Genomic DNA, 14,528 nt, shown 5'->3' with positions numbered 1-14,528 from the left:
TTATCAAGAGCTGCTGCCTATCAACATTCACAATTTTCACTCTCCTAAAGAATAATGGAATTTTCTACTTAATGATCACATTCTAACCCCTATTTAGAGTGCCCGGAAAATGTGTCAAATGTGCAGTAATTGGATTACAGCAGTTCAACATGTTCTATTCAGTCATATTAAATGAAGTATGCAGCATTAGATCACAGGAAAATTGTGACGGATACCACCGGCGCTATATAAAAAACGTGTATGTGAAGTGAGATTACCGCAAATTATTCCCCATTCATCGGTGAAATCGCTAAATCACGGGTAATACCACAGATCCAGAACACCTGTACTGTAAATACTGTATAATGGTATTGTCCCTAAATTAGTATTCTGACTGCTTCAGACCCAAGCACTTCATGCGTTAGTGTGACTGATTGACTAACATAAGAAGTTAGAAGAAAGTGCAAGCTGATAGAGGAAGGATGCTAGAACATATGAGCACAAGACAGTGGTGCTCTCCCAATTATTGCTAGACCAAACCTGAGTTTGTAGGTGAAAATTGATATATGTGGTATTCAGACAGTCAACGTTAGCATGTGAAAAAGTACTGGAAATAAACAGGAGTACAAAAGGGGATGAATCTGCCAAAAATCCCTATCTGTTTAAGATAATTTTGAAAAAGAATAGCTAAAGGCAATAGATCTTGGCTCTAAATCGCCGATGTAATACATTTATCATTTTTTCCCATTTGTACATGAAGATGTATACGAGACCCGAAATTTTGGAAGGGGGTTTCTACTTCAGACAACACATTCCAAGATAGCCGCTGGTGTGCACACATCAGGCGTCGTGGCATATACATTGGGACGTATCTGCACACATGCGCAGTGATATGTGTACTTATGCGTCATGTTGCAGGCAGTGACATAGGGAGTAGGGTGGGGCGCACTGGGAAGGATCTGGAGCACAAGGAAATGTGTGTAAAGTGCAATCCAGCAAGCAAGCAGCCTGCCACTCTTTGCATTTAATGGGCCTTCCTAAAAAAAACAATACACATATTTTTTTTTAAAAATAACACATTGACAGAATTGAGAGCGAGGTGGAGAGAATCATTGGCAGTGATACAACAGAGGAGGAATAAAGAAAAAAAAGGAGGATGGAGAAAGGAAACACATGCACTTCCAAGAAGTGCTCAACAGTAAAAAAAAAAAAAAAGCAAGCTTTGGCCAACCTAGTAGGTCTGGAGTTGGCTATTATCCATTTGACTTTGTCAGTGCTTGTTTTGTTTAGTCATGGTTTTTCGAAAACTTTATTGTTGAGGCAGCTGCCAAGCCCTCACCAACTTAAAAATGAAGACATTGGCTAAAGCAAAGGTTGTTTTGGTTTTAAAAAACACACATTGCCAGAGTAGTCCCAGGCACTGAAGGGGGGCCTCATAATTCTGGGCCTGTATGTTTAGCATGTTAAATTGCAGGAGAAAAGCAATTTTACAAGGAAGGTGGAGAGGAAGGGGCTGATGGGGCTACGTCCTCCTTATTTCTGTGGCCCCCATCAGCTAGAGCATGCTGGTTGACACACTTGCCCGTATTTTTAGCATTCATGAACACACAATCAACTACCATTCTTTGACAGTAGGAACCAGAAGAGGAGGGGGTGGGCATGCTGGGGAAAGCCATCGGGGTACTTTTCATGAAGGCATCCCTCTCTGCATTCTTCATAGAAAACGTGTGTTCAAATAGCTTCAAAGCTCAGTGGACTACGCTAATTTGGCTACAAAAATTCTACTCCGTTGGTATTACCCCAATCCACACCCTACCAGAGGGGGTCTATGACTCAGTAGAAAGCCTTTTCTCGATTACTGTATACAACTGACAAGGGCTGTGAGGCTCCATTAGAAGACTGGAATGTTGGGTCCGCATTGAACACATTGGAGTGGGTTCAGCTGTGAGCACTGGCTGAGAAGAGGCTTCCCTCTACCTCCTCCCTCACTCCCACTGACACTTCCATCCACTCTCAGAAGCAGCTGCGGGAGAAAGGACAAGGAAGCTTCTGCAGCCTTTCCATCTCCCTGTGTCCTGCCAAATTACAGGAACAAAGTGGTTTGGTCGAACAGAGCTAGGCGTGGGAGTTGGTGAGACGTCATTCTCTGACGCACCTGCAAAGGGGTGACCCGGTCAGCAGGAGATGTTAAATGGGAGGATGAGCTGTGGGAAGAGAAGGGGGAGCCTCTCTCAGCCCCCCGTAACTCCTGGTCATTATGATTCATGTGGCAGAATACTATAATTGCATTGTAGCCCACCCACAGCAGACTATGCGACTGTATACAAAATTAAGGTCAATTAGGAGTGAAATAGAAATCATTTGCACTCTAACAATGAAATATCCTTTAAAACCATCAGATCTCAAATATCTTCCAGTCAGAGAGACTATTTATTTGTGACATTAGTTTGCCAACATTTGTCTTCAGTATCACTCGCAGATGCGCCTGAGAGGATTTCCTCCCACTGACACCTGTGCCATCAATACGTGGAAATGAGCAAGTCTCCTAATCGAAGATTCACACTCATGGGTAGGAGCACATTCCTTTCCCTATTGTATGCTAATGCCATTCTGTAACAGGTGTAGATTTCATATGTGAGCACTGCACTGCTGAAAATTCATGATGCAGACAGCACGTGCTTAATGCAGACAATGTGCCAATGCAAAATCACACACAAACCTGTCATTGGAAAACCGCAAGCACCCTAGGTTATTTGGTAGCAAGGCCAATGAGTTCTCAGCAAATTGGACAGGATAAAATGAATAGGGAAGACATTTTTCTCAAAGCAAATAGGACAGTATAAAGTTTATGGGGCAGAGAATATTGTCACAGGACATTTCAGAAAATCCAGTCTATCATGCACAAGAGATTGTCAAAGCAGATAGGACAGGATGCAGTCTAAGGGGCATGGACGATTTCCAAACTTTTCTTTTTCAGGTTTACACAGCACAAACTGGACCCGACGATATTGGAGCTCTTTACATGAGCACCAGTTACATTACACAAGGACACGTTCATTTTCACGGGGAGATTACGTGATTTGCCCAGAATCACAGGATGTTGAGCTGATGCCAAGACTCAAACCTGGTTCCCCAGCACCAAAGTTGGCAGTTCTGGCCGTTACGCCACATCCTCTCCCGAATGATCCAGTATGCAGTCTATGCTCACTGTAACTGATCCTGGAGTAAAAACCGTATCAAAGGCTACCTTCTGTCTTGGGCTGGAAGTCATCATTCTCCTAAAATGGATGCATGGAGACCTCCTGTACACCTTGTGTACATTGTCTGCTAGGGTCACCGCAGTAGGCCGTGACCCTGGAATCTGATGCCTGCTGTCCTAATCCGTTTGCTCTCAATGCAGCTACTAGTCCATCGTTCTCCCTAACATCTTCTTTTATGACAGAAGGCTTAAATTGTGGTATTTGTTCACTGTAACTGCTGTAATAAAAAGCGAAAACGGGGACAGATGGCTATTTTAAATAAACCTCTTTGTGACAGTACTCTGTAAGTTGTCAATGCTCCTGGTGGGCCACACAGCAAAACCGATGAAGATAGAATGTTCTTCTGTGAAACTGGAAGGGGACGAATCAAACACGGTTTTGTTTATTGTGTTTTCCCTTGATATTTTCTTCTGCATTTCAATTTCTTTGTTTAATTTGTTTTTATTTAACAGTTGCAGAGTATACATTATGACAGCATAGAACACATGTCGGTGTCACATAAAACAAACAATATAATCCAGTACAGCCTTCATTCAAAAAGAAACTATTGGAAAAAGTATCCACCTTTGAGGGGCAGGGGACCTTGTATTTCAACATCTAAAGCAATAAATGGAAATAATGAAAATGGACATTGATTTAAAAATTCTCATATATATACACACAAGTGGGATATGCGATACTGCTACATAATTCAGAATAAAACAATTCTACACATAGGTTCCCATTAAGAGATGTTTTGAGAAATGTAATTCTAAGGTGCAATAACTTGTTTATTATTTCCCATTGTCAGGGGAAAACTTGCAGTAGGTGCTACTTATCACAACTGATGAATTCCGATTACTGAGGTATCACATTTTATCAGACTCAACGCCACCCTCTGGGGCACTCATAGTCAAGGTCCAGAGTTGCAACCAGCAACGTTTGGCAGTAAAACTGTTCACATAAATGTACAATATCGTTAGTTTACCTGTTTTTTCCCTTTTCCCCGTTTGAAAGTAATGCAGAGCAGTAAGTTATTAGTGACTGTTGGTACCTCCCAGGTGCAGCGCGGTGTGTGTACTCAGACTGACAACATTTTAGAGGAGTCATTGTTGGGACTAAATAAAGAGATGATGGGAATGTTGGCCATTATGCCAGTGACAGGACACACCTCCCACTTTTATTTATTGTGTCTTGTCTCGAAAAATGATTATGTCAGAAAAATGATGCTCTGAGCAAGGACTCTTGGGGTTGTTTTTTAATATGCCGCCTGCTGCTTGAAGAGGAGTTGAGTGAGTCATGATGTCTGTGCTTTTTTCTGCTAAATCCATTGGCATCAGTGATTTGTCATTGGACAAAGATTTCTAATTGCCTGGGCATTGCCTTTGTTGTTCCACAATTTCTAGCAAGGGCTCTCCTTTGATCAATAAAGGAAGACGTAATTGCTTTTCCTGTAATATACTACATCCCTCTGTCCTGACACACGCAAGATCAATGCTTCGCTGTTTTTTTTTTTTTTTTTAGCAAGATACAAGGACGACACCAACCCTGCCAAAACTGGATCTTCACGTCATTCCCGTGTGGAAGAAAGGAATTACTGGCAAAGGCGTGATAATCACCGTGCTTGACGACGGCTTGGAGTGGAACCACACTGATATCTATGCTAATTATGTACGTTTTTTTAACTACATTTCAAACATTGCATTCTCTCCACTGCATCTCTATATAGCGGAGGTGTCACATGATCTGAGTGATTAGAAATGTCTGGGGCCCAATTTAGCTTTTGATGGACGAACCGTTGTTGAGCCAGGGTGGGGCAAAGTATATAACTCCGTCCCCCTAGCGAAGGGGGCACCACTGAATTTAAAAATGATCACTAAGCTGGTGGTAATTTAAAATGCATTGTCAGGAACCGCATTGACGGTGGTTCCTGACAATACATTTCACTATTTGGTGCAGAGCTGCGTCAACATGACACAGCCCTGCACCAAATAGTTTTATTTATTTACTTTCAAAAAAAAAATCACGAAACAAGATTTTATTTTTAAAAATAAAAAATAAATGTCCCATCACCATGGGATGCATCTCCCACTACTGCCTCTCACCACCAGTGATTGCCTGGCAGTGACGGACAGTAAAACAATGAATATATGCCCACCCAACCCGATTGGGTGGGCAGACAGGTAGTCATTTCTAAGATGGACTTTACTCTGCCGGGCCATTGGAAAGGTTTGACTATGGTGATGGTCTGTCCACATCTAAATCAGGAGACTGAACCATTATGTTGGCAGTATGCATACTTTGTTGCCTTTGCGACGGACTATACATACCACCAATGTATAGATGGCAGCGATCAGAGTCAGGAAATGGACCAGTAAACAGAGCAGCCTGCAAATTGGGTGATATATTCTTATATCTTCGAAAATGAAGTAGCTGCACAAAAAAGAAAACAAAGAATAACTTATTCACTTGTCTGGGGGTGTGGACCCATGCAAATGAGGGATCACATCTGCACCTTAGCCAGCATCATGACATAGATGTGGGTGCAGCAGAGATTAAGCCATCAAGAGGCTCACTTATTGTGCTCCACATCTGGGGAGGTGCACACTCAGCACACCTTCAAATCCCAGGATCTCTACAGATACTCCCCACAGATTAAGGCAGTAACACATTGAACCCATGTATGGGGCAATTCCTGCCTCCTCCTGCTGGCAGTTCTTCTGCATGAAAAGATGGACAAGCTGTTTCAGACTGCAGGCCTCTGCTACTGGCCTTCCTTTCAATGCTGGGCTGTCTCCCTGCGTGTACAAATTCATCACTTCTCTGGGAACAGCACATTTTCGTAAAAAATACTGTCACTGTCTGCATCAGGCACACCAATCTGGGGGTAAGTCGCACACAGACAGGGACAGTGTACCATTGTACTTAATATGGCCTCTTTTCCAATTTGGCTACACTATTTTCTGTTTTTCTTTTGCATTCACTTACTCCAAAGCAGGATGGTTTAATATTGGTACAATTGTTTAATTCAACATACACAACTCTCGTGTTCAAACTTCACACACTATTTTATTTGCAGTCTTCGTCAACTTTTAGAACAAAGAGTGACGGATTGAGTTAGGGTTTGGCTGCGCTGTGTTTGCGTAGATGTTTTAGATAGTCAGAAATATTCCACTTTGTGATCATATTTAAAAGGAGATTCAAACATTTCACTTTCAAGCATTTATAGGTCTTCGTTAAATAATACAGAATATCTTTTACGTAGGATCCAGAAGCCAGCTATGACTTCAATGATAACGATCGTGATCCGTTTCCCAGATATGACGCTACGAATGAGAACAAGTGAGTTTCTATTCAGGTTATTGATCAAGTTCCGATTGCTAACTCATGTAACATGCTATGTTTAAGTTACACTTCACTGGTGACTTACCATGTTCTACAAACCTGACTTTGCATAACATAGTTGCAGGGTGCCTTAAAGTGTTATTTAGTGCGTAATTTGTTTCAGCTGTACATTGCTTGCTTTAGCATTATCATCACAATCATCACCTCCACTCTGCCTCTTTGTGTGACTCTCGGGAGTCCTAAGTATGTTTCAATACAACACCGTAAAATGCATTTTCACAGATGATGATTTGGAAATTGAAGAATATTAAAAAATGCTGAGATTATGGGCCTGGATGGAGATAGTAGGCGTCATGTTTACTGATTTGTACCTGCCCAAATTATAGTTCCTGTCATTGGATTTTGTAGCATCTGATGTTTGGTGCCAAGTTATTGTTCTTCAGGCTGACTGTGATTCTGATAGGATCAAGCTAAGAATGGCCCACTTCAGAACAACCCCATGTGCACACTGTAATGTGAAAAGGGCTTGCTGAGAGTCTACAGATTCCAGAAATAGATCGCCAGCATGTGGTTTACATTCAGTGGCCTTTGATGGGCCCCTAACAGTCAGGGTAGGGTCCAACTTAAAATCCATAGCGTATATTTTCAGATGTAAAGGTAAAAGAAAGAGAGACTGCCTCACAAAAGGTTTTCTGAATACAGTAAGTAATACAATAGCAGTAGTGTTTTACTTATTCTTGCAGGTTTTTGTGAATTCGCTCAGAAATGTCCACATTTCTATTAATAAAAGCTCAAAGACAGCACAGTCCTTTCTATTTGCACTAGTTGTATATGAATATTCCCTGAGCATTCCAATTATATACACAATTTAGATGTTTTGAGGTCAATTCCAAAAGGCATTTGAGAGTACATAAAAATCTACTACGAGTACTGCTTTACATACTCAGGACAATGCCCTTGTGAATATGCTTCATTGAGCATAGTTTTTATTCAACAAGGGACTATTTACAGTCATATGTTCGAGGTCTACTCAATGACACTATAAAGACTTTACCATCTCAATTTTCTCCTGGTAATCTTTGCTCAAAGTGAGGCTTATATTCTGCATTTCTTACAGATATTTCATCTCGGAAGAGTAGAGTTTAGCAATGTACTGACAGGAGGTCTCACTCTGCACACATATTTACTCAAAGGTCAAAGAAGAAAGTTGTCCGCCTGTATTTATCCCTTAACTCTATGTTATACATGGAGTCTTTGGTTTGCACTCAGTTTGCAGTCTGTCCAAGCATGGACCCTCATTCTAGTCAGGGTGAGATACACACCTAGGATAGCCCCTGCTCACCCCCGTGGTAGCTTGGCACAAGCAGTCAGGCTTATTTCAGAGGCAATGTGTAAAGCATTTGTACAATCACACACAGTAACACAGTGAAAATACCTCAAAAGGACTCAACACCAGGTTAGAAAAACAGTCAATAATTATCGGAGTAAACCAAGACTAACATGACAAAAAGCCAACATGCACAAGCACAGTTATGAATTTTTAAAGACTAAACTTCAATATAGCATTTAGAAACACAAATGCTTCAGATTGGTGATATCACGGCATCGTGACGGAGTCGTTCCCAACAATCCAATGCCAATGGCACCGATCACAAAGTCGCACGGAACCCCCAGGTCCAGTACCTTATGAAAATGAGGAAACAACCCTGGGCACAGAATTGGGGATTGAGGTGTCGCTGGATCGGGTGCGACGTCGGTTCCAGTGCTGCAGAGTGGAGGTGTCGGTGTGAATGGGAGGTGTCAGTGTGAAGCATCGGATCCTTGCACTTCTGGCAGGGTAGATATCCGGCGGTCATGACGTGGTGCGGTGACCTCACAGGGTCACGGTCAAGCCCCGAGGCTGAAGGTGCCACAGCAGAGTCGGGTGTCACAGACATCAGTGACAAAGCACGTTGGAACTCACGTGGTGAGGACTTTGGCGAAGCAGCAGTGGCTATATGTCGGGGCCTTCGTACTCCAGCGGGGACCACGGCTTCAGTTGCAGGTGTTGTCATGGGATCCAACAACCACATCAGTCCGAGCATCGTCCGAAGTGGATGCACTTGATTTTTCACCAGCTTTCACTCCCCAGGGCCCAGAAACTGGAATAGGCACCACCCAGTGAGTTAGAGTCCACAGCAAGTTAACCCAAGGGCTGGTAGGTGACGTCTTTGCTTTGCCTGAGGCTTCTTAACAGGAGGCAAGCTCAGACCAAGCCCTTGGAGAATATTCTCAAGCAGGATACACAGCAAAGTCCAGTCTTTGTCCTCTCTAAGGCAGAATCAGCAACTGCAGGCCAGCCCAGCAAAGCACATACAGCAAAGGGGCAGTACTCCTCCTCCAGGTCTTAAGCTCTTCTCCTAGGCATAGGTTCCTCTTGATACAGAAGTGTTGTAAAAGTCTGGGGTTTTGGGTCAACGACTTATACTCATTTCTGTCTTTGAAGTAGGCAAACTTCAAAGAAAAGTCTCTGCTGTTCACAAGACCCTGCCTTGCCCAGGCCTGGGCTTAGACACACACCAAGGGTCTGGAGTCTGCTGAGTGCAATGACCGCGACCTACAACGCAGGCCCAGCACCGCCACGGTGCCTCCGATGTCCCATCACAGTGTGTCTAGAGTGCTGAGCCACCGACATCCGTGGCACCCAACTCTTACTCTGCTGCAGCATCTGTGGCACTATGGTGTAAATACGGTACCACGAAGGTGACGCCTCACGTCCTGACCTGCTCATTTTTTCAACCCTGCCTTGTCGTAAGGAATTGCCGTCTCGCCACCAATGACGCATCACCTCCTCTGCAACCACAGGGAACCGACGTCTTGCCTCCCCTGCTTAGCAGTAAGGAACCAAGTCCTTACCTCATGGGTGGCAGTAGGGGTCCAACTCTGCACCAGTTCCAGCGATGCCTTACCACCCCAACTTCTTGCAGCGCCTTTGTTTCCTTGTCATTTTCCAAAGTACTGTAACCGGGGTCTACACATCTCAATGGCCGGTCGCACTCCCTCACAGATGACGCCGCACTTTTGGAAGCAACTCCATCAAGCCGTCGTGATAGCCCCAGTTTGAGCTATTATGTTTCTAAGTGCTATGGTACATTTAGGGGGTCATTCCAATATTGGCGGGCGGCGGGCGCCGCCCGCCAAGCGGAAACCGCCAATTGCCCGCTCCGCGGTCAAAAGACCGTGGAGGCCATTCAGACTTTCCCGCTGGGCCGGCGGGCGCCCGCCAAGGGAGCGCCTGCCGGCCCAGCGGGAAAGGCCCTGCAACACAGAAGCCAGCTCCGAATGGAGCCGGCAGTGTTGCAGGGGTGCGACGGGTGCAGTTGCACCCGTTGCGATTTTCACTGTCTGCTATGCAGACAGTGAAAATCATGCTGGGGCCCTGTTAGGGGGCCCCTGCACTGCCCATGCCAGTGGCATGGGCAGTGCAGGGGCCCCCAGGGGCCCCACGACACCCGTTCCCGCATCCTGTTTCTGCCAGTGAAAACCGCCAGAAACAGGCTGGCGGGAAGGGGGTCGGAATCCCCATGGCGGCCGCCATGGAGGATTCTCCCAGCCGGGGGTAATCCGGCGGGAAACCGCCGGACCCGGCTGGGCGACCGCGGCTTTACAGCGCGGTCGGAATGCCAAAGGAAGCACCGCCAGCCTGTTGGCGGTGCTTCCGGCGACCTCCACCCTGGCGGTCATAGACCGCTAGGGTTGGAATGAGGCCCTTAATCTTTTTAAACTTGCATCTTTACGTGTTTATGTTGGATTTTTTTGTTTTTGTCTTCTTTTACTCAGATAACTACTGGCTATTTTTCTGAACTGTTGTGGAGTACGTTTGTGGTGTTTTCACTGTGTTGCTGTGTGTGAGTACAAATACTTTACACATTGCCTCTGAGATAAGCCTAACTGCTTGGGCCCAAGCTACATAGGGAGTCAGAAGGGTTATCTCAGTTGTTTGACTCCCTTACCCTTATTATAGTGAGGTTCCCTACTTGGACAGGGTGCAAGCCACTGCCAACTAGAGACTCTATTTTAAACAACTGCATAATAGACTGCTTTACAACTTGAGCCCTCATTATCTGCTCTTACTGGCTTTCTCCAGTGTGATTTGCTCTAATGTGCTAATGCAGTAGCACATTAAAATCATACTGGTTGGTTTTTCCAGTGCTTATTTCATATCGTGTTTTTAACCTACCTCTTGTAACTTTGTTAAGTCTCTGTTATCCAAAACAAGTACAAATGTAGCACAAGTACAATGTAAGAAAAAGTAGCAGTACGGTCCTACATAAAATGTCTTTGTTGCATTTACACGTGGACAGTCAGAAATTTTTTGTTTTAGTGCTTCCACTTTATTATAGCACCATTTTCAACTGCTGACTCACAATTTGAGTGAATCTTTCCAATTTACTAGGGATGACAATGAAACAATGCTTTTCATAAACATATTTAAATTCTTAATTTCCCCAGGTAAATTATAATTCATTATTAATTTCACTAGTGTTTTCATTAATGTGTTTATTATAACATTAAACTAATTCACTACCAACTCCTTAGCAGAAATACTTAATTTGCTTTTGCTCACATCAGTGTGCCTTCCTTTATGTTCTGTGTTCTTTCCCCAGCTTCCTCTCAAATTCATCCAAATCTACAACTCAAAGAATAGCCAGAAAAGGAATGCCCAAACTGGCCTGATTTTTTGCAGTGCAGGGTGTTATCTGTGGTACTGTCGTGGTACACCAGCACTGATACAATATTTCTTCACACAATGTATTTGATTGTCAGAAAGAACCTAAACAAAATACACCTTCTATGGTTCTTCTCCACTACTGTGCCACAGCCCATGACACTTAGGGGGTTATTACAACTTTGGAGGAGGTGTTAATCCGTCCCAAAAGTGACGGTAAAGTGACGGATATACCACCAGCCGTATTACGAGTCCATTATATCCTATGGAACTCCTAATACGGCTGGTGGTATATCCGTCACTTTACCGTCACTTTTGGGACGGATTAACACCTCCTCCAAAGTTGTAATAACCCCCTTAATGTGTTCCTAACCTTTAATAAAATCATGGCATCCACAGAACCTACGAATCCCTGCACTAGAATGGGCACAAGAGACTCTTGTCAACTATCCTGAATCTGCTCAGCTCCTCTCCCAATCCATGATGTAACATTTAAATAAAAGAGCAAATTGTTACTTGACTACCCTCCTCATACGATTAAGTGCTCTTAAATATGTTAATATAGCAACCACCTCTTTAGAAGTAGCAAATAATCAATGTGAGAAGTTCATGGGATCATTCCAAACATGCGACATCTTTCAATAGTATTGTTGTCCACTAAACATTCAGAATACAGTGGTGTTACCAACACCTATACTCCTTCCCTATCATTAGCATTAACACAACTTTATTGTGCTTTATAGAGGTGTCGGTCATTAATTTTGATATGCATTTGAGGGAGTATGTTATTATTCATGGTCCACTTCATATGATAAATTGAAAGGGCATTTGCTAAAACATTTTCAGCTTCACTGAGAAGGGCTAGTAGGTTTTACTTTCCAGGTTCATTTTTGGGACTATTGCCTTATATGGCAATTAAGACCTATTAATTCATATTTATCCCCAAATCACGGGTATGGATAAGGTTTTCAAACAATTGCGGCTGCTCACAATGTCAGGTAAGCTTCAGACCCATGCAGAAACGAGGTAGTAGACAGTTTCAGATTGTCAATATTAGAAGTCATTTTATACCCTCAGACTAAGGGCCTGATTTAGATTTTGGCAGATGGGTTACTGCATCACACCGTTGATGGATATCCCGTCCGCCGAAATATAAATCCTATTACTTCCTATGGGATTTATATTTCGGCAGTGTATCCGTTACCGTATTCTAACTCTGCAGTACAGTGAGTGAACATAATTCAGCAAGATATATACGCTAATAGCAGACTCTGTGGCAGTGCCCCTACCTGTTGGTCTCTTTGCTACAAGCTTCCAAAATAAAACTCAAGACATTGCATGAATGACATTAAACGGATGCATCCAATATTTCTGGAAGACAAGAAATCCCTTTTTTGTTCAGTTATCAAATTACTTCTTAAGCTCCCTATGCTGCTTTCAGTAGACCAACTAGATTGTTTATGTATTTTTTCTTAGGGATGAACATATCACTTATCTTGTCACTCTTGCTTTATGATTAATCCACCTGGAGGATTCACGTGGCAGAAAAAAATGCTTTTTCACTTAGGAGTAAAAATGTTTTTCTTGGATTTTCTAATGAATACATCCTGTCGTGCCAGACAAAACCAGCATAGAGCTGTCCACTGGAATGCAGCTGAATCCAACTTAATCAAAGGCATCTGACCTCCAGGGAGCCTATTAGAAAGCTACGTCCACAAATGCCTTGCGGATTTTTGACATCAGTAATCATTTTAGTACGGGAGTTTAGGTTTGACATAAAGTCAATAACAAAATTGCTCGAAACATTGATTTGGATTGAGAAACGGAGAAGTAAATTGTTACTCTCCATCCTTCAAAGTTGAGACTAATGCTTGAACGCCCAGATCCTTTTCCTTACATTAAAATTATAAACTTGATAAAATTGGATGTCATATGGAACCTAACCGTTCAGAGATCTTCGATTTCCATATTGTGTTATATAAATGACTTCTAGGACACTTCCATCCAGCATTGGTCCTTTGAAAGCCATCTCAGAAATTGTCTGCTTATTTTTTACTTGCCTTTAAATAAGAGCAACAGCAGCAAACTGTAGACTTCAGTCCCCGTATATGATGAGGCAATCCCCTGGGAATATGTTAAAAATGAAATACAGTGTTTTAACGCCCCCACAAGCTTACGTCGTGAACCCGGTGCCACAGAAATATGGCTAAAAGAAAAAAGCGAAAATATTCTCCGACTCCATTGTATGGTTCTCAATACTAGCTGCGTAGAGGCGAGGTAAATCATAGCCACGTTTCCAGCATTCAAATTTAGTCTAGTTCTTAGAACCAGGATAATCCTGATCCAGCACAGCTTGCATCCGAAGCAGAGAGCAATAGGTGCAGAAGTACCGCACTTTTTGCGTGGGCAGCACCAAGGTTATTTACGCAATGGAAAGCCAGATATGACAGAACTGACTGAATGTATGAGTGCATCTCCTTTTGTTATTGTTAGGAGAGATTGCAGGGACAAAGTGATATACTTTTGCTTTAAAATTGATTAGTCCTTCTTTTCATATATCACACAGCTATTATTTATTTGACCTAAACGATCTCTGATGTGGATTACATCTTGCTGCTATACATACCAAGATGTGAGAAAGCTGTTTTTTTAATATTAATATTTATCAGGGGCAGGCAGATTGTTTAACTGGTTTCTGCTGAGAGTGGTTCCTGACAAACCGGTTTGTATTTTCTCTCTAGCTCCCATTGTCTCTCTAAATCCTTCACTGTCATCCTCTGTTTTATTAGCTTGTCTATTCTTTTTATGTAGTTCTCTATTTCTGTGTTTTAGTTTGTAATACATTTCTATTTCTGTCTGTGTTTTTAGTACTACTGAGTTGGATCATAGTATCGTATGTCATTTAGAGCACTGAGTGGTGTCAAATCAGTACTGTCTTTCATACTCACCCCTTTTCTTGCTGTCCCTCGGTCTGTCTCTTCCTTCTCCCATAACTTACGACTCACTGTCTATCTCTATCACTCGCTTCACCCTTCTCTGCCTGTTTTGCTCTCTTTCCACTGCTATCATTTTCTATTTTCTCCGGTACTTCTTTTCCCCTTTCTCTATATCTGCCTCCTTGCACAGTCTTGCTCCAGCATTCCACTTGTTTTCAATCAATAGTTTTTATTCGTGATTATTAAAAAATAACAAAAGAAAAAATCAGTGATCCATACATGCATCGAAACATACCTAGATCAGCATGCATATCAAATAGG

At 42.8% G+C, this 14,528-nt stretch overlaps 1 protein-coding gene across 1 annotated transcript in view; it reads left to right on the top strand.

Annotated features, from left to right (window-relative positions):
• PCSK1 (proprotein convertase subtilisin/kexin type 1) overlaps positions 1 to 14,528 on the top strand; it is a 209,557-nt gene that overhangs the window by 85,460 nt on the left and 109,569 nt on the right. Inside the window, exons 4-5 of the mRNA XM_069225743.1 lie at positions 4,743 to 4,889; positions 6,484 to 6,560. Of these exons, the coding sequence (XP_069081844.1) occupies positions 4,743 to 4,889; positions 6,484 to 6,560 (224 nt within the window). The remainder of the gene's footprint in view (positions 1 to 4,742; positions 4,890 to 6,483; positions 6,561 to 14,528) is intronic.

This window comes from Pleurodeles waltl, chromosome 1_1 (genome assembly GCF_031143425.1).
Source record: "Pleurodeles waltl isolate 20211129_DDA chromosome 1_1, aPleWal1.hap1.20221129, whole genome shotgun sequence".
In the NCBI taxonomy this organism is placed as follows: domain Eukaryota; kingdom Metazoa; phylum Chordata; class Amphibia; order Caudata; family Salamandridae; genus Pleurodeles; species Pleurodeles waltl.
Note: the sequence above shows the minus strand (reverse complement) of the source record. Positions and strands in the feature narration are given on the sequence as shown.